Below are 21,003 nucleotides of genomic sequence, written 5' to 3'. Positions count from 1 at the left end.
GCACAATACATGAACGAGTGCTGTATATACATCATCGTTCTGCTCTATGTAGAGGGGAGAGCGACGGAGCGGCACCCTGCTGCGCACTCTTCCCCTTCCCTTGCATTAGGATCGTTCATCATCTGTGGATCCGCCAGGACAGTCATTCGGAAGATGGACGACGGGCGCTGTACACACGCCAGATTCTCAAACGATATCGGCCCTAAACCAATTATCGGGCAAGAACCATTGGACGTGTGTACGTAACTTTAGTAAAGAATGGAGTGAAAGCAATCAATAGCATTATGGGAAGGGTGAAAGTATAAGGAAAACAGGCTACATACAGATACAGTAAATACACTGAAAAGTTCCCCCAAAGGGGGATGGGGCAAGGGACTTTAAATGGTCAGCATAGTACAATCAGACCACAATATAAAACAACACTCTTCCTATTTTTTATAGATTTAAAATACTATACACATACAATTAAGACCGAAAGATAGACGATATTGTATATTTATCCACAGTTGTGGTCAAATTTGAATTATCAGTGTTCCTCCTACAGCTGTAATGCCTTATATAATTAAACAAGTAAATCTTGAATATGGGTCATATACATCAAATCAAAGTGCTTCACATACCAGGCTCTGTTTTTTTAGAACATGGAGATAAGTAAGCAAGTGACTCCTTGCGTCCCTTAAAACCAAACAGAATTGAACTCTATGCAACCAAAACGAGAATAACAACTGTATATGGTAGTTTATGTAACTACAATGTGTATTTCCAAGTAAAGATCATAAAAACACATGCATTTTACTGAGGGAAAATTAATTGCGTGAACTGAGATTAATGATTCTTGGTAGTAGGCTGTCCAATTTGGCTCTATGATGATTCTCAAATCCAATATAGAATCGGTGGTTCAGCAAGATGCCAACCATCTAAATAATTCCAAAGTATAAAAAAACAGTTATACAAAACCCTATGCATGTTATAAGCAACACAGGAACAAATAACTTAGTGTGAAGGAAATAACTCATTATTTCTAACAAGTAATGACATAGTTAAACTCCTTGTGAAGTATCAGCACCTGTCAGAGCTCAGCACTATGAGAACAGCTGCTTCTTCCCAGGCAACTGTAAGAAAATGTTATATTTCATGTGAGTGCTTCAACATTTGATTAAATATTATTTTGCACTAAATTAAACCATCAACAAATTTTATTCTTGAAACTACTAGAATGGATCCTAAAATACATAGATGCTGCAGAAGAGTTTACCTTTTTTCAATTGTTTTTGAAGTTCAGACCAGGTAAATAAATACTTTTGACCTTATTCAAAATACTAAAAAAAACATATTGTGTTTAAAAAAAACAACAACAGCCACAGATTCTTGTTTTAATCTTCTAACTTCAATTAGCTGAGATTTAATTGCAGTTGTTTTTACTTTCTTTATGCAGTTTCTACTTTGCTTACTGCATCGCTGAAAGAGACCAATTGTTTTTTTGTTTTTATTCCTTTTTTGCTTTGCTTTATGTTTTATGATTTTAAAAGCCACATACTCCTTAACATCTTGGTGATTAATGCACTACCAAATGTTTTAAGATTAGTCAGCACATAACTAATTAGCTTTCTAAAGAATTTAGTTGAGGCTGCTCCTATGCATTTCCTGCCAAAGGGGTTTTACTTCTGCAGTTGTATCAGCATAGCCTTGATAATGAAGTAAATATCCAGTGGGGAGACAGACTCCGCATAATTATAATACAATTAAAAGATAGATCAGAAAATGCTATTGTAAACCAAAACAGATTATCAGCTTTGTCTGTTGTGACCTTTTGTTGGAGATAACAATCTTCATCCAGCAAACACTAATTGTCTTAGATCAGAGCATTTCCCAATAGTGTCCCAACTGAGATGATTATCTGTTAAGTGAGGAATTTGCAGTTTCTGTTTCCCCATTGATCTAAAAACATAAATGCATGCCTTTTATTTTGCCCAAAGTCTTGTTCACATGGGCGTCAGGTTTTTGTATAGATGTATTTCCTGTAAGAAGCTTTTAAATATTGACTTAATGGGGTGTGAATGTCACTTTCAACAAGCAGACACTTAAACAAGACTAATTCATTTCTGAAGCTTGTTTAAAATTTCCCAACTGGACACTAATTTGTGGGTAAAAGTCTCAAACTAAGCTGCTCAACATTCACTGTAAGCTTTGCAAATGTTATATTATGTGAGCACTGCAATAAATAGAGCCTATTCACAACTGTGCATTGTGGAAATGGATGCTGAAATGTGAACTTCATTGTAAATGGCATCCCTGTGCATTTTGCAGTGGAATGCACCCCTGCACGCCATAGGACACGTGGTGTGCTGCATGCCTAAAGAAAAAAATATGGTGGGGCATTGATGTACCGCAAAAGATGGATGAATCTGACTGTGTGAATCAGGTTATATTATCTATTAAATACTATCCCAGACAGTGAAATACTGGGGTTCTGCTAACAGAGACAACATAAAAATATTTCTTTGTGTGATATTAATTATATGATGCATGTTCTGAAACTTTAGGTACCTTTACCATTTTATAACAGTCTTTTTGTTACTCATAGTAATTAGTCACATTGGGTTTTCCAAGTTCTGGGGGGAAAAATTGGGTTGCACGGGATAAGAAGTCCAGGTTTGTTATGCTTTTTAATATATCAATGCTTTTTCTGTTTCTATATTGCTAAACCTGCTACATTTCATCTACTATTGTGAGTTTTAGTTTCTCAAATTAAAAATAAACCTGCTTGTTCTAGTATTAGGTGCCTTAAAAGTTCACCACATTATGTAAAAACATGCGCAGTCAAATAGATATATGAAGACCAATTCAATATTTGTTTATTGCTAACACATATCTGTGGCTCATCACTTACCATAGTAGTGTGATCCTTGTTTACTGAATTGTTAGATATAAACATTCCAAAGCATTACCATATCATTTCAAAGACAAAAGAGGGTGTGCTTATTTGGTCTGCATGCAATTGGTCACTCTTCCTCAATCATTAACCTTAAAGGCAGACCTGGGATGCCACTGCCCTCTCCACTTTGGGAATGTCAGTATAGGCTCTATAGACAGCTAAGCTAATCCTAAACTTCTTCATTTAGTGTCAGGACCAAGAGTTGCCACTTTCTAGGTAATAATGCCAAGATACACTGTACATGTACGGGGAGAATGGTTAGCAGTGCCTTGCAAGGACCCTACAAAAACTGTCAGATGCCTGGGCAAGGAAGCTCTGAGAAGGTATATAAAGAATAAACCAGATAACGGAGGCTTTGACTCATTGGATGATGTGAAATTCTACCTCCGGAGATGTAAAGGCCTGGGTCTACTGGACCTTGACGATACATTGGAAGATTCTCTAGAGGATAATGAGTTTGTTGAAGTTGGTAAGTAATGTGCTTTTATATATATATATTTAATAATGTCCCTCAGCTTTGTTCAGGACATCATCTTTAGCATTTTCAGATCTGTATCATATATTAAGTGATGGCATTTTATGGATGAACATTTTTGCTGTAGTTGACTTTACTTATAAATAAATGTTGTTATAAATGCTAAAGGAATCCCAATGCTATGGGGATTCAAGAAATCAAATCAAGAATTATTAATGGAAGCAATACTTATCTAATCTATCCATGGCAGCTGCAGAATTGTTATCTTGAAATTGTCAAATACTGTAGATTTGTAGAATCATTGTCATTTGTATTACATTCCATACCCAAGTCATTATAGACAGTATTGTTTGCATAAATTGTTGAATGACCATTTTCTTTGTTTTAGTTGTGGAAGGGGATGTGATGTCTCCTGACTTTATACCATCACAACCAGAAGGTGCTCATTTGTATCCTTTCATGAACTAAATTTTATTTATGCACTTAGAACTAATCTAGGAATTTCAGACATCTGTGCGGCAGGTCAAAGTTTGGGCAACTGATGCTCATCAAGCTGTAATTCTGTAAAAGATGGGGAGGTGAAGTTCATCATGCCCCAAAGCTAAGGAGTGTGCCTGAAAACCCTGGACAACTCCAGCCACATACATCCGTCTGAAATCCTCCACATCCATGGATGAATGAAAGTGAAAATCATCAAAGAATAAATACTAAAGGTCGATAAGGGTTTATTCAAAATATCAATGGATTCCTTCTTTAAAATTCAACTTCAAATTCAAAGAAGAACTTTTTTTATATTTTGGATAATATTCGTAAAATGTGTGTATGTATTATGTATTTTTCTCAAATGCTTGCATTCCTTAACACATACACAGATATAGCAAATATAAAGAACCAGAAAAGGTGAGTATTTTTAATGATATGTAACTGAAAGTGTATAAAAACATGTAAAATATTTTTCCAAGACATATTGCTTTTAAAGCAAATATACACTGCAGACTGGGTAGAGCATCTTTGTAAACTATAAAATAAGGAAAATGATTAGACATTAATAAGGTGGAGGGGGCAGTAGTTGTTGGACAAAGTATCCAAAATTGTTCACGTTTCAGCATACACCAGTGTTTCTTGACATTTTTAATGTGGGGGAACCCTTGAAAAAACTTCTGGTCTTCAGGAAAACCTACTATACTTACTATATCCACAGATTACATTACATTAGTGTAGTGGTAAGTAGGAAGAATAATACTGTATTCAAAAGAAAGCTATTGGACTACATAAACCATCACTCAACCATATCTGCATTCTGCCCCAATGCTGACTACTTGCTACAATAGACTTTGATTTATTAAAGTTTATTGTTCTAAGTTAATGTAGTGGATAATGAGATGACAAACATCTGTGCACTTCAAACATCTGTATCTGTCGGTCGTCTCATGCAAAAATCTAGCATTAATACAGGAGCCCCCTAAAGTTTTTTAGGGATCCACTGAGCAGATCACGACTGGGGATGACTGGTGTCATATTCTAAAAAGAACACAATGGAATGCCTCCTGCTCGTCTTTACTAGTTACTGGTATAATGACAAATTGGGGATGTTTGCTAGTAATCCTCCCAGGGTCATATTTGGTATCCCTGAATGTATAAGGTGTATTTATAAAATTTTACATGTATGATCTGCAAATTATACCTTTTATTAAAAAAGAGATAATCAGATTACTCCCAAATATAAAGTGTTGTGCTATGACAAGCTATAGTTTCAAATTATTTACCTATTTAGATATTTGGTATAAAACCATCATACTTTTACTGTGTACTCTTCATTAACCTTGTAACTTGTAACCTTTATTAACCTTGTATCCTTGTAACTCAGCAGTTAATGCACTTACTTAGAAAGCTTTTTGGGTTTAATTCTTTCTATGGTTCCATAATAATTTATTGTAATCGGAAAAAACATCCAAATATCTGTTGTAGATCAGAAAAAACATCAAAATATCTGTTGTAGATCAGATTTTACAAAGCTGTGGTAACAGCCACCATAAAGATCAGATAGAGAGCAGGGTGGTAGATCTGTTGTGGTGTCTTTTTAGTGCCGTATATGTCCCATTATACAGAATTAGTTTAATTTCCAGTCCTTTAGACACAATAGGTGGAAATCCCCCTTTGGACAGTTGTCATTGGAACAAGTGACCCATTGGAAATGTATTCCTTTATTCTTGTTCCAACTAAACAATAATGGCCTCTATGACATATTGAGAGGAAACATATATACAGTGGACACTCAGGAAACAATAAATACCTTTCCATATTTCATCCACATTTGTTTTGGCTTCATAAGGTCTATATCATCATTGTAGCTGCTTGATGGCCATGCAAACTTGCTATAAAGATAATCAGATCTGGGCTGAAGACAACACCAATGGTCATCATGTAGAAAAGTGTAGAACACAGTAGAGCAGTGAAGTCCATGTTTTAGCTTCACTGCTGATCAGTACAATTGAGGAGGTACAAATGTATGGGATACTATTTTTTGGTCTTTTTTTGAAAGTCTTAATTAAAAAAAAACATAGGCCTTTGTGATTTCTAAAAGTCCCCATAAACATGAGGTCCACCAGTTTGTATTTGGACTTCCAACTTGCAGCACTAGGTTCAAATCCTTGCCAGGGCACTGTCTCCATTGAGTGTGTATATTCTCCCTGTGTGTGCATGAGTTTCCTCCAGACACACTAGTTTTCTTCCAAAAACATACTAGATGGGTTAATTGACTTCCTCAAAATAATACCAGTAATAATAATACCTATAGGCAATGTATGATCTCTGCAGGCATCCCACAACCGTTGGTAATCAGGCATGAACTTCTAATTCAGACAGTCAATTCTAGGTATTCAAAGTTGTCCAAAGTGTCCATCTTTGTTAAATATTATATACACATAGTTTGTGGAGGACAAAAAAATGGAATGAATTAGCTGAGACAATATGCTATGGTAAATAGCATAGTAATAATATAGGTGTATAAATAATATTGCACTTTTTCATCAGTTCTCTCCTATTTATTTGTAATGTTTTTTTGTACCCATTAACATTTTCTGAAGCTAACAGTGTTTTTATGCAGTATATTAATGTAGATGGAGAAAGCCTGACAACAGAGGATTTGCTTAACTTGGGAAAAGGACTCTATAAAATAAGGGTAATTATTATACCTTAACTGGAATTTTTTTCTTTCTTTTTTTCTTTTTTTAGTCATGTTTGATCTATGCCATCATCATCAATATATTCAATGTAATTTGGTTACTTTTACCAAATGTACCAAACTGCATAATGACTTTTTATGACAACTCATGGTCAACAATTATATATTATAAAAAAAAAATAGTAACAAATATTTAACATTTGAAAAAAATCTTTACCATTCTTGTCACCTATGAGTCCACTATCTCTTATATTCAAACAATTTAATATACACATTGATAACCATAAGTCACCCCAATTCTCAGATCTTCACAAATGCAGTCAAATTAGGAGGACTAAATGGGCCTTACGAGATGGCACAGGAAGTGTGCACAGGACACCTGAGCAACAAGTCTTGTTTCTTTTACACAGAACAGAAGTTAAATGTTAGTATCTTTATGATAAAGAAAAACATGCCCAAAAGTAACATCCCAGTAATGAAAGCATTAGGCCTAGTTTCTCCTTTCTTATTTGATGTGTTCTGATTAAACATGTTTGTTTTTTTAACAAGCTTACCCCCGAGGCTGAGCAAAGGGTGAAGCAGTCAAGGCTTCTCATAGAAAGCATTGTACAAGAGCAGAAAGGTAAACTATTTTTTCCAAAGATGTGAAGAAACAGTTGATCATTTTGGCATGTACAACCTCTTACTTATGCTGTTTTCAATTTATTATAGTTGTATATGGAATCACTACAGGATTTGGAAAGTTTGCTCGTACGGTAATCCCTGTAAATCAGCTCAAGTAAGTAATAAACATGCAGGTTTTTTCTTTGTATACATGTTTTCAGATCCTCCTTTAAAGGCCATTTTAATTACAATTCAATGATTAGCAAATATTTGACATTTATTGTAATCCAAGGGTTTGATACAGATTTTAGGGCTCATTCACAATGTAATGTAAATTTCAGTAAGCATTACAATTTATCCAGCAGTAGGTTACAGTGGCTTGAGTACCATGCATGGTAATGCTTGCAGCACATGTGATCTTCTCCGACATTCAGAACTGGAATACACTTTTGTTTGTAAACTAATAATTTATATTAACTTTTTTTGTTATACACACACACACACTGCAACGACTAAATACTTGTTTTTATCCAAGTACAATACTTATTCCTTGACCAACCTCTCCCCATCAGCCAGTTTTCTGCTCGCAAATGCTCCTGAGATGTTAGCAAACTCTTGATGTACACAATGGGCCTGATTTATTAAAGCTCTCCAAGACTGGAGAAGATAGACTAATATGGGTGAACCTGAGTGATTTTATTAGGGAATTGTTTTCAATCCTGCACCAGATCCATTCCAGGTTTTCATAGGTTCTCCAATGAAAGACTCCAGTCTTGGAGAGCTTTAATAAATCAGGCCTAATGACTCTCTACATCATGACCCCACAGAGCTGTGACTGCATGAGCAGGGGAGCAGTCATAGGGTGGGGAGATAAAAAAAACCCACAAAGTACCACACATTTTAAATTTAGTGCAGGAAGTGCATGACAAGAGCTGGCTAACAGTGGTGCTGGCTGTTCAATTACCCCCCACAGGGATATTGCTCACATTTTTTTCTACCTATTACTTTTTTGCATTCTCTGTTGGCCTATATATTTCATCTATTTACAACCTTTTTTACATTTATGGTAAATGGAAAGGTCCTATAATTAAAGAACAAGTACATTGTTGGCCATTTCAATTCCCCTGGTAATTAGTGGTCCCTGAAGACGTGCCCACATTATAGGGTGGTCCATGTCACTGATCAGTGAGTGTAAAGCTACGTACACACTTCCAATTATTATCGTTGGTAAACGAACGACGAACGATCCTGCACGATATCTGCGAACGATCGTATAGCACCGATCCTGTACATACAGATAATGACACGATCGTTCGTAGATATTGTACACACAATAGATGCGATCGTTTGAACGATACAGGAAGTTACGTGCACCACAGGAACGTTCGTTCATCACGCATGCTCAGACCATGCACAATCAATGAACGATCGTACACACGAACGATGGTCAACGATCGTCGTCCAATCCGATCCGCCGGTCCGGTCGTTCATTTCCAACGACTTTCCTCGTTCGTCGGCGTCGTTGGTTACTTTTTTTACGAACGATTTTTGCCCAATCGATCGTTCGTCGTTCATTTTGAACGATAAAAATTGGAAGTGTGTACGCAGCTTAAATAGGATACTGCTGTATGGCTCAGCTAATACCAATGCTAGAACCTAGTACATGTTTGATGTAGTTCAGTGCTGTTTAATGTTTTTCATTGTCCTCAGATCTTTCACAGTTTAGATCAGTGTGATTTGTGTAAGTGTTCTAAAAGTTTTTTTTTTGTAACGGTATGAGCAATGACAGCAGCTGTAGACCCTGGTATCCAAGCATTTTATTTTTTCTTTTCTTTAGGGATCTCCAAGTCAATCTTGTACGATCACATTCCGCAGGTAATGTTCTTATAATACCTTTTTAAATCAGGTGTATTGTATTTTTCCATATGTGAAAGTGAAGTTGTTTGTTTCTGACAGGTGTTGGGAAGCCTTTAAGTCCAGATCGTACCCGAATGCTTTTGGCTTTAAGGATCAATGTCTTGGCCAAAGGGTATAGTGGAATTTCACTTGAAACACTTAATCAAGTTATAGAAGCTTTTAATGGTGAGTCTGAAACAACTAGTATATCCTTAATTTTATTTATTTTCAAAACTGAAAACTAAATTAAACTTATGTAAAAAGTTAAACTCCAGCCCCAGACATTTCGGTAAATTTTCATATATTAACAAGGAATAGAAAAAAAAAAATTGGCAGTGTAGTCTGGGACCCACAGGTCTAAAACCCTGAGTGAATAAAAACACCTAGATCTGTACTTTACAACAGAAAATATTGATTTGTTCAAAGAACTGTGCAGCAATCAGACTGTTTTACAACACAGCAGAGATAACATTTGTTTATACATCAGAATATACCAGAATGTCTTCCTAGGTCTGACCTGCTTTTTTTTCAATAGGGTAACAGACAAAAACATAAATAGTGTATGGAATGATCACAGAGAGGTAGCAGTACTTAGTTGTATTTGTTAGGAAATTTTAAAAAAGGGCTGCTGTTGATGACTTGCTTTTAAGAAGTATGTTGGTGGGCTGCTATACCCTTACACTTCACTCATCAGCATATCACTAAAAAAAATCATGTGCATCTTAAATATACGAAGACTTGACATGCATATACATTTGTCTGAGTATGTGACAATGGCAGTTTGCCTATTTTGTGTGCTGACATGTCTTCCTTAAAAGGAGCAAGGGTATGAAAGTGCCATACCAATAGTACTCATTTATATAATAAATGTTTTTTTCTTCAGTATAACAAACTTGTTTTAGAGACTTTAAAGATCCCCTTTTTTTGGGACTACAAGTATATAATAAAAATTATAGAGTGGTATTGGTGTGCATTTATGAATTATACAACAATCTTTTCAAACTTTGAAATCTTATAAAATTAATATTGTGTTATTAGGCAAGTAGCTGAAAACTGTAGGTAAAGTGCTTTAAATAGGTCCACTGATGACTAAGTAAATGCTTCTTCTGTTATTTTTCAGCCTGTTGCTTGCCCTACATACCAGAGAAGGGAACTGTTGGAGCTAGTGGAGATCTTGCCCCTCTTTCACATCTCGCTTTGGGTTTAATAGGAGAAGGCAAGATGTGGTCACCAAAGAGTGGCTGGGCTGATGCTAAATATGTAAGTCCTATTATCTCCTAATGATTACCAATTGGATCCTCTGTTATCATTACCATTGGGCTTTTAAAATAAATATTCCATGACATTTGTTTTCTACCTGTTACATACATACATACATACCTGTTTCCCCTAATGCTTTTCACCATCGCCATTCTTGAGGTGATTGTATCCCATTGATCAGGGTGCTACTTTACTTTTCTGGTTTCCAACTGACTCTTCCTGCAGTAAAATAAATGTGTTCACTGCCTTTGCATAAGTAATGTTCAGGTTGTGGAATGGCTAGTACTATGATTGAGCTTCAATTATGGTTTCAGTTAGCAATAAAATAGTTTCCCAAACCTAAACATAAAAAGTAATGAACTTTTTTCCTTGTGTTGTTTCTGAGTGTTAATGAAAGGGTTGTAATGTGTACAAGGGATGCTAAGAATAGTCATAAGGGACTTTATAACTCAGGAAACCTAAAGCCATTGGTTCTTCCTCTTGTTTCATGAATAGATTATTTGTAAAGTAGCTGTAAATATAAAGTAGACTGTATGCAGTGTGTATGGTGTATTCTAGCAAGGATTTTTTTTTAATAATCAAACCATGCAAAAAGTGGAACTAATACAAAATGTTCTGATAAATAAATAAACACACACATAATGTATAAGCTGAATGAAAGAGCCCATACCTACAAAAAAAACCGTTTAGGTATAAAAAGTTAATATACAAGAACTTGTAGTGCCTGCTGTTAAATTTAAAGTGTTAAAGGTACTAAATTCACTTGAAAACCGTACGCTTTAGTCACATAGCTTTCCTAAATCCAGTGTTTTATTGTTCTAATTTTCTCAATATATAGGAAAGTCTGCATGCATAAATATGAGTATTATGTGCTTTGTGCAAAGGAACATCACTTTTTTTGTTTTCATTTTATTTGTTGGTATGATTTTAATATTATGAACACATCTTTGAATGCAGGTTCTTGAGGCACATGGATTGAAACCAGTATCACTAAAACCTAAAGAGGTAATTTTTTATACTTGTATCATAGTTTTTATAGAGCTGTTACTAATACATATTTGTAGCTACATGGGGCCCTGTATTTAGCATGTAATATGCTAAACTTGTCAAAATCTTTTGCTTTTTTTTTACACAAATAAGCAAACGTATACCATGGGAATTGAGAAAAGCTGCATTTACAGTGATGGCCTTTTTGATTTTTTAAGGACCACTGAGGGTGAATGTTTTTCCAACTAGCAGATGGTATAAAGCTGAATTATTAACCTGTGTATGAGTACTTGAATTATTTTATTTGTTGCTAATTGAAAAAGGTAAATTTTAAAACGTCCTGGGTGGGTCACATGTCACATGTCGTGGTGGCAACTTCTACATATTTTTCTTGATCCATTGAAATAATTAGTAATACCAGGCCTTCACATTTTCTTTGTTATAGGTTTACTTTGGGAAACCTTAAAATTATTCACTGGTGGTTAAATGGGGAGTGGAATTAAGCATTTCTTGTATATTGGGATTTAAAGTAATCCATGGCATAGTACCATTTTCAAACTACTTCTTGTGTATTCTTATTGAGATTACCAAGTTTAATATAACTTAGCCCATATATTTAACACAAATGACTAAATGATATGTATTTAGACTCTTGATATGTGCTGTCAGTCTACATGAGGAGGCTGGGTTATTTCCGATTATTCCTTTACTGTCTAGGATATATCTCTTGACAATGAGCCATAACAATAAATACATTTTTAGTCAGTTTTATCTGATGTTTTGCCCTTACTTACAGGGTTTAGCTCTTATTAATGGAACCCAGATGATCACATCCCTGGGGTGTGAGGCTGTGGAGAGAGCCAGTGCCATTGCAAAACAAGCTGACATTATTGCTGCTCTCACACTGGAGGTCCTGAAAGGAACTACAAAAGCCTTTGATACTGGTAAACTATTGTTTGGTTATCTATATAAACTACTATGTGTCTCTTAATGTTGGTATGATAGAGGGCTTTTTTTTTAAATACAATAACTTTAAAAAGTTTTATTCTGTTCTGTTTATTTAATTATTTGATTATTTTTTTCATCTAAAATATTAAACTGGTTTGATAATGATGAAACACGTGATACTAAGGAAGTTAATACTGGACAATATTATGTTTGAAACTGACACATCTCCACCTACCCTTTATGTGAACCCTTCTTTCATCATGTGATTATTCCTGCTTTTGACCCTACAGTGGGCCATCATGATCTTAACCTTCAAGCTCTGCTTTCTTGTTATAAACTTTCTTGACCCTTACCATGTTTTATGTAAAATCATAAAGTTTCAGAGTGAAGAGACCCTCTAGTTTTAAATTGACAGCATCAGGATTGTATTAAAAAACATTTTATTGTATTTTGTGAATGCATATCTACTATATCACTTACAACATAGTGCTCTTGATTATATGCTCTTCCCCTACCCTATTTTTATAAATCATTTATTTTACAAAATAATTAAACCTGGTCAGCTTTAACAAAAAGTGATTTAACATTCAGATATTCATGCTCTTCGACCTCATCCTGGACAAGTGGAGGTAGCCTTTCGATTTAGATCACTCTTGGATTCAGATCACCATCCATCAGAGATTGCAGGTAATCTTTATCCTTTCCTCTTGTATGCATTATGAATTATACCATTATTTTTTATGATGAGCAATAGTGTTGTGTGCATCAACCAGTTGAATTCTGATTTCTAGTGTTTGAGATAAATCTAGATCATCATATGTTTTTTCCAGATTGTTGGAAACCTATTTTGTGCAGACAGTGGCTGTTGTTTTTAAGTAATATCATCAACACAAGTTAATGTTTTGTGCACCAGCCAATTACCCTGCTAATAAAAAAAAATTTGGAAAATAATTATGTAAACATACTTTTATTGCAAATTTATCTTGTAAACTAATTACTTTGGCTTAAAAAAAGTTACGTAATGCATTTGTTTCTCACATTGATTTTTTTTTCTCTTGCAGAAAGTCACAGGTTTTGTGATAGAGTCCAAGATGCCTATACACTTCGTTGTTGTCCACAGGTAGACCGTCATTTTAATATCCAAATGTTATTAGCTTGTTACAATTTCTAGAATCTAGTTTGAGTATTTGTGACAAGGAAAGCTCTTTTAAGCAGTACTGAAAGTTAGGGAATATCCAGCATCCAGAGTTGTTGCTGGAATAGGTGTATGGAAGTCTTCCATTGAGGATGCTTATTGTAGTTACAACTGAGATTTTTTTTTTTTTTTTGGAGAGATTCTATTTTGTTTGCTAAAGTATTTCAGATAAGTGAAGGGAAATCTCCCCACACACTGGATAGGCAGTAAAAATAAACCTGATGGATTTAAATCCTTTCCTTCTATCTATAACTAAGAAAATGGATTTCATTTACATTCCTTACTAAACTGATGATGTTTTTGCAGACTGCCTAAACAATCTCTCTCCCTAGGTGCATGGTGTGGTGAATGATACCATTGATTTTGTGAAGAGCATCATCGCAACAGAAATTAACAGCGCAACAGACAACCCTGTATCATTTGACATAATTGTGAAGTGTTATGCTACATATGCTTCATGAAAAAAATCACAATGTACACATGCTCAATTTAGTTGGTGAAACTAAGTCAGAAAGTGAAGGGTGAAGGGTGAAACATATGCTTTTAGGGTCATGTATTTATTTCTACCAGTTGAACTAAGAAAGTTAAACTAAGTATACTAAGAAACTTATAGTACACATCTCATTGGTGACCTCTGCTTCTGAAAACATTAGTTGTCTGGCTGTTATACTGAGGCAAAAGCTTCAATACAGCTAGTCTCCTTATGTTAGTTCCTAATAAAACCAATAATTATTTCGATACCCCTTACTCCAAAATCAAGTCTGTTTGATAAAAATGTCTTCTTTCGATGAGCAAAAAAACAACCATGTGAATTGGTATTAAACACTCCACATCACTGTTTCTTCCTGTCTAGAAACAATCTTTCTTTAGGCTTCAATAACAATAATTCATAACATTGAGGGCTTCATTCATAAAACGGCCATGAACAATTATCACCACTCTTCCTTTTAAATGTGGGACAAAGAAAGGAAAGTTTGATAGGGTCAACACAAATCAAATGAGCCGATTCCTTTGTGTGTTGCTTTCATGATATTCCAGGTTATCATTTTTCCAGGCCTTAAAAGGTAAAGAAGTAGTTTTCTTAATTTGGCAATTCAACAACCAAAACATTACATCTTGCCGTACGTTATTCAGTGTTAGAAATTGTTGAATACACAAATATTCCATTATAATTAATTCTTAATATACTACCCAGTTTAACACTGGAACTCTAAAATCTTTCTACCTGGAAAAATGAAAATGGAGCTTGTATAGATCCAGTTTTAGGCTGTTCAGTAGAAGGAAAAAAATCCTTGACCCCTTTTTCAGATGGTTTTTGCAGAAAGAGGAGAGACCATTTCAGGTGGAAATTTCCATGGTGAATACCCAGCTAAGGTAAACTTTTTTGTCTTAAGTTCCAGTTAACAATCTATAGATATAAGGTATCTTCAGAGATCAATAGAATGACATATTTGCTTTTTTAACACTGTACAGGCCTTAGATTATCTTGCTATTGGGGTCCATGAACTTGCTGCAATCAGTGAGAGAAGAATTGAAAGGCTTTGCAATCCTTCACTAAGTGAACTTCCAGCATTCTTAGTAACAGAAGGTGGACTAAACTCTGGTTTTATGATTGCACACTGCACAGCGGCTGCTCTTGGTGAGTATATGGTATAGTACTATCCAAGTAAACCTTAGGCTATGTACACATGTTAGATTTTTGTCTTTGGAAAGGATTTCCAGATTTATTTACATAATCATATGCCATTCCAGAAATTATTTTGTTTAGTTTAGCTGCACAGTCCATGAAACACTAAAGAAATTCTTGAACTAAAAAGAGCCTTTATGCATCCTACCACATACTGTATATCTTTATTCCTCCATATCCAAAGGTAGCCAGATGAAGGAAACACACAAGGAAGAAATGATCAAGATTGTAAGGCTTGTTCATTCTAGCCACTGGTTCACAAATTCCCTTGTGGTTAATGCCGCCCTGGTCTGGGAACCCAATTAGAAAGATGTGGCTTTGTGATTGACAGGAGATCTAACCCTTCATTACTGTAGCTAAAAGTAATTTTTAGTGGAGTGACAATTGGTAAATATTCAATTTCTGTTTTAACCCATTTTCTTTCAGTTTCTGAAAACAAAGCTCTGTGCCATCCATCTTCTGTGGACTCCCTCTCAACCAGTGCTGCTACTGAGGATCATGTCTCCATGGGTGGCTGGGCAGCACGGAAAGCACTTCGAGTCATTGAACATGTAGAACAAGGTATGAAAGAAATTACTAGAAGAATGCAACATAATTATATCCATCATGTTACAACTGGGTGGAAAATTGGAAGAAATAACGTGATGCCAGGGCAGTCAAATTTTAAAAAAATAATAAAATAAAAATCAGTGCCATAGCTATGGACCTAAAGGGCCAGATACAGGTAGACCTGGGCCCTTCCTTCCACGGCATCTTTTCATTCCATAATGGCCTTTAAGCTGCAGATCTATGGGCGCCAGTGCTCATTTTTATTTTACAAACACTCTAACAATATGGATAAGTTCCTTAATGCCAGGAGCCCCTCTTTTAAATCAAGAGTGCCTTTTGACATCAGAGTTCTCCCCTTCACATAATTTAATGCAGCTAGGAAGAGGAAGCCAATGGTAGAAGATTGTTTCTTTCAGCTCTGGGTACAACTGAGCAGCCAGAGAATGCTCATGAGGAAGGAGGGCCTGTAAAGTATAGGCCTCATCTGAAACTCCTGTTCCTACACTACTGGAAAGACAGGAGTAAGATAAAATCTATCAAATACATGGGGTGGGGCAGGAACCCTTGCCTTCCTGAGACCACTGGACCATTTTGCAAATGTGTAAAAAGAATCTGTTGTCCAGATAAAATACATTTTTATGGTTATATATAAGTTACTCTACGCCATTTATTTGTGTGATGTAAAATAATCAAATGTGTGATGTACAACTTGCAGGCAGATGGAGATTCTAAATATTTATTGAAAAGCAGACCAGGGCATTCACATCAGTTTCAAATCTTTTTTTATATTTGTCATCTAGCGTCTGAGTGTCGAACCACTTGTTTACATGTGACACTAAATATTATTTCCTCTTCAGTTTTGGCCATTGAGCTGCTTGCAGCCTGCCAGGGAATTGAATTTCTACGCCCTCTTAGAACCACCACTCCATTGGAGAAAGTCTATGACCTTGTCCGCTCTGTTGTCAGGTAAAAGCAAACAATATCATAATGTTTGTGGTTTTAAGCCCTACTTTTTGCATTGGTTAATGATCAATAAATGTTCCATGCTTGTCTTTCACTAGGCCTTGGATGAAGGACCGTTTCATGGCTCCAGATATTGACGCCGTTCATAGATTGCTTGTTGATCAGAAGGTAAAGGCTTTGTTGCCTGCAGCTTGCTTTTTTTATTCTCTTTTATTGTAATTGTTTCTTAATGTGATTACAAGCTAGTATTTTAGGTGTATGGAAGACATTCCTCAATAATACCAATATAATCTGATTTATTTATGAGGACATATTTTAACTGTTTAAAATATTTAGTAGCCAAGTTGCAAGATTCATGTTATGTTGGTTTATTAAAACTTAATACTTTCTGAATCACTGACCCAGAATGAATATACTGCCCGGGTGTTCAGCTAATTGTCACACCAGAACATCAACATATATATCCAGGGAAATAGCATTTTTAGGAATAGTTCAGAAATGGCAGTTTATATAATCAACAATAACAATAAAAAGCAGGGGTCAAATTATAGGGGTAACTACATGCAATTTAGGTCCATAAATGTTTTCCAATCATGTCCACTGTTTAAGTTGCACACTTTGGCTTTCAGCTTCCTGAACTGTCTTATTGACCTCAATATTTCAGCCTCCTGCACAGGCTTGCTTGGAAGGGCATATTAAAAGAAAAAGTATAATCACCACCATTTGATGTTGGGTGATCCTGTGATAGAATAAATATATCGATATACACTGTTTTTTTTTTTATCTATTCCAGGGCTTAGTCATAATGTTCTCTAAATACAGCCACTATTGCTTTTTCTCATACCTAAAGTTTACTCCCATTTTAATTTGGTTTTTAAGTATATGTGGTTAATTGTAGCTGAGCATCTGAGTGTTTGTATTACCCCGTGAGATTACACTTGAAAGCTGAAGAGCAAAACAGTTTTGACAATTGGAGTGAATGATTAATATGCTGTACACACTCTTCAGAGCAAAGCTAAACTAGCAAGTAAAATATGTCCAAAGGTCTCTCTAATTGTGCACATATTTATTTACCCAAAAACTGCCAGAGCCACAAAACCGCTTATCTTTCCCTATTGACCCAAGATATATGTATAAATGAGACCCTGGGAAAACATCATCTGGCTCAGTACTGAGAACTAATTAGTGCAACCTTAGTAGAAGATATTTGTAGACCTACATCACTATTATCCATCCTGATTTAAATACAACTTGATACCTGTGAGCACCTCTGTGGGCACCCTGTGTCAAAAGATTTTTTTTGGGTGCAGGGGTCAAATTTGTTTTAGATCTTTGCAAGCCATAGTTGAAATCTGCTTAACGAAGTGACTTAAATTTTGAAATCTAATGTGTTGAATATACTTGCTTCAAGTTTGTTTTTCACTTTGACTAGCTATTGCTCATGTTGTTTTTTTTTTTTTTTACTCCGGTGCAGATTTGGCATGTGGCAGAACCATATATTGAAAAATATAGAATGGAACATATTCCTGAATCCAGACCAGTGTCGCCTACTGCTTTTTCTGTGGACTCCATGTCATTAAGTATGTCCTGTGTGCATGATCATCAGGACCACAATGGTCCACAGGAATCATAGTCTTTGTTAAATTGTTTACATAAAAAGTTCTACTGTTTTCAAGTGTAGATGTTTTAATATTGTATGAACTTAACATGATTGTAAACTTTACTTTTTAGTAAGTCTACTGTTATAGGCTTTTGTTGGTAAAACTTTTGTAACATAGGTGTGTCCTCCATGTATTGTTCTTGCACAGTGGATGATGTGTAGTGTAATGTCATCCTTTTTGTTGTAGGCATGTAGAAAAAATAACATGATGATATCAATGGCAGAAATAAATAGGTATTTCATGATTTGGATAAAAATGACAAAGGTTTTTGCCTGTTTTTTTCTGTTTACATTTATTGCACATAATCATCTTCCATACCTCCATAATAAAAAGGGAAAAAAAGTTCAGTGGCACTGGTTGTCAGAATTGATTTTTACCATGTCATGTTAACTGCAAAAATACCAAATAGTGTTCTGGTATACAATAAATTTTTAGATGTGGTTTTGTTGACAGAAAAATAAGGTAATTTTGAAATTTCTTTAATCAGGAATATATTGTCCTTTGTACATGTAAATGTTTGTGAAACAATTGATTTATACAGCTAGGATTTAAATATGCATTTGCAAAATTGAAAAATGTATATAATCTATATGTACTGAAAAATGTATATATAATTATCCAAAAAACTTAATTTGCCAAATCCAGGCAAAATCACAGGTTTAATTACAGAAGAAACAATAAACAAACTGCAATTACCTTCCTGGCACTCGAGATTTCAGTTCTTTAGTAATTTGAAACTTACCAATGCTCTATCTCTGCCCCCACAAGACAGCATCTAAGCCTGGTAGCACGGAGCTCTTCATAACACCTAAATTAGGTATTTCCTGTGCTTTTTGATGGTAGATAAGGATATTTATATCCTTATAGGATATTGATTGAAGGACGAGAACAGACTGTATATGGCCCTCTTCGCAATGTAAACCTCCTTACTACCTGGTGTGCGTGCGTGTGTGTGTGTAAAGGTTTATGCTCATTAAAAAGTTGAGCAAGGGGGGTAAAGGATTTTTCATTACATTTACATGGTACAAACATATGTTACCACTACCTTAGGTGGAAGCCAACTAACCCATTAAAACATTTTGGTACTTTAAATGGATGATGGAGCACCCAAAGGTAATTCATACCAGCACTTACATAGATTGTACTGGCTTTTGGAAATTCAGCTTAGGGCTCCACATTACCAGTATACCACATCCGACTACTGAGCCTTTTACTCCAGATATCACCTCCTGTTATCAAGCTTTGTCTGCAGATAAATGCACCTGAATAGGAACTGCAAAGTATACAAAGAATTGCACCTTTTGAACGGTCAATGTGGGCTGCTCAGTTGCTGCCAAAAATGTTGCTGGCCCAAATTCAAATCAAATTAAAAAAATGTATCAGGGACCTATCGATGTTGACAAATTTATTATGAACATACAGATGTTATTGTAACAATGCATAAATATTCAAAGAGAATAAAACATTTAGAATTTAATCAAATTCATAACTGTGGACAAGAAGACTCTGACATTTGAAAAACTGTTATAAATGAGCAGAATTAGGGTAAAATAACAAAGCTGAAACCCCAAGAAAAGGTGAATCCTTGTTTTCTAAAAAGTGAAAGCTATGTCACTGTAACAAGCTACCCTCAATAATTACTGGTTCATGTTTATATAGACTTTTCCACTGCTACAGAAGTGTTTAGGACTTCCATAGAATGCATTCAATTACACTTCCTAAAAAAAAAAAAATAATGTACAGGGGCAGGACGAAGCAAGCGAACCTATATTTCCTAGTTGTTTCTCAGGAAAGACCACATCAGGAGTTAGTGTAACTAAGCTAACTGCTTGGATTAGATCTAAGGGCTCCTAAAAGGAGATCCTGGGCAAGGTGCTGGGTACATGTTATGTACAACACCTTATCAACCCCAACCCAACATGTGATGATAAGCTATGATGATTTATATTTCAAAATTTTTATTAAGATTTTCTCATAACAAAACAATAACAAGAGAAGACAAAAACAACAGCCAATAAACCAAAGTATGGTCATTTTAGATGTCAACATACATAAAGCTTCACATACATCGCTTGTGATAAACAGAACATGTCTTCCACCACTTCCCTTAACAGTGTGTGAGAAACATAAAAGTCATAAAAAGTAAACTCCATTCCAGACAAAGTTACAAGCATGAGTAAATTGCGATTGGGAAGTGCAAATTTGCATCCCACACCTTGACTATACCGCCAAACAAGTAAAGGACGTACAGAGAGACACGAAAGGTAAAAGGGGAAGGGAACAAAGAAAATAGGGTAGACACGACTGGGGAGGGGGGGAAGGGAAGGTAGAGGAAGTACGAGAGATCAACTTAATTAAAACACCATATTCCAAGATAATTTCCCTGAAATCAATGACTATGAGCTATGAAAGGAAATCCATGGTTCCCATATATCCTCAAATTTGTCTAGGGAGTTCTTTAGGGTATGAGTGAGTCTATCGTTCACCATGATCCAGTTCAACTTGTATACTATGGGGTCCATGGAAATCACAGGGGACTTCCATGCTTTAGCTAACGCAATTCTACCTGCCACTAATATCAATCTAATCAATTTCTTGGTAGGTTTCAGTAAAGCTACGTACACACTTCCAATTATTATCGTTGGAAAACGAACGACGAA

General features: G+C 35.4%; 1 protein-coding gene across 1 annotated transcript; it reads left to right on the top strand.

The window, feature by feature from the left end:
* Positions 1-3,053: 3,053 nt before the first annotated feature.
* On the top strand, positions 3,054-19,049 carry HAL (histidine ammonia-lyase). The gene is made up of 20 exons (XM_072401282.1): positions 3,054-3,404; positions 3,799-3,859; positions 4,283-4,310; positions 6,517-6,591; positions 7,144-7,216; positions 7,306-7,372; positions 9,035-9,072; positions 9,154-9,279; positions 10,214-10,353; positions 11,311-11,358; positions 12,137-12,284; positions 12,880-12,975; positions 13,350-13,408; positions 13,816-13,896; positions 14,792-14,857; positions 14,957-15,122; positions 15,597-15,731; positions 16,577-16,685; positions 16,781-16,850; positions 18,157-19,049. Exons 1-20 carry the CDS (start codon positions 3,158-3,160, stop codon positions 18,313-18,315), a joined length of 1,992 nt encoding a protein of 663 aa, XP_072257383.1. The 5' UTR covers positions 3,054-3,157; the 3' UTR covers positions 18,316-19,049.
* Positions 19,050-21,003: the final 1,954 nt, after the last annotated feature.

The sequence above is a fragment of the Pyxicephalus adspersus genome, chromosome 2 (assembly GCF_032062135.1).
Source record: "Pyxicephalus adspersus chromosome 2, UCB_Pads_2.0, whole genome shotgun sequence".
In the NCBI taxonomy this organism is placed as follows: Eukaryota; Metazoa; Chordata; class Amphibia; order Anura; family Pyxicephalidae; genus Pyxicephalus; species Pyxicephalus adspersus.
This window is presented reverse-complemented; position numbering and strand designations above follow the sequence as displayed.

Coding starts and splice junctions, on each gene's coding strand:
- HAL (XM_072401282.1), top strand. CDS start 3,158: ATGCCAAGATACACTGTACATGTACGGGGAGAATGGTTAGCAGTGCCT. Junction 3,405..3,798: donor TAATGAGTTTGTTGAAGTTG/GTAAGTAATGTG, acceptor TCTTTGTTTTAG/TTGTGGAAGGGGATGTGATG. Junction 9,073..9,153: donor TGTACGATCACATTCCGCAG/GTAATGTTCTTA, acceptor TGTTTCTGACAG/GTGTTGGGAAGCCTTTAAGT.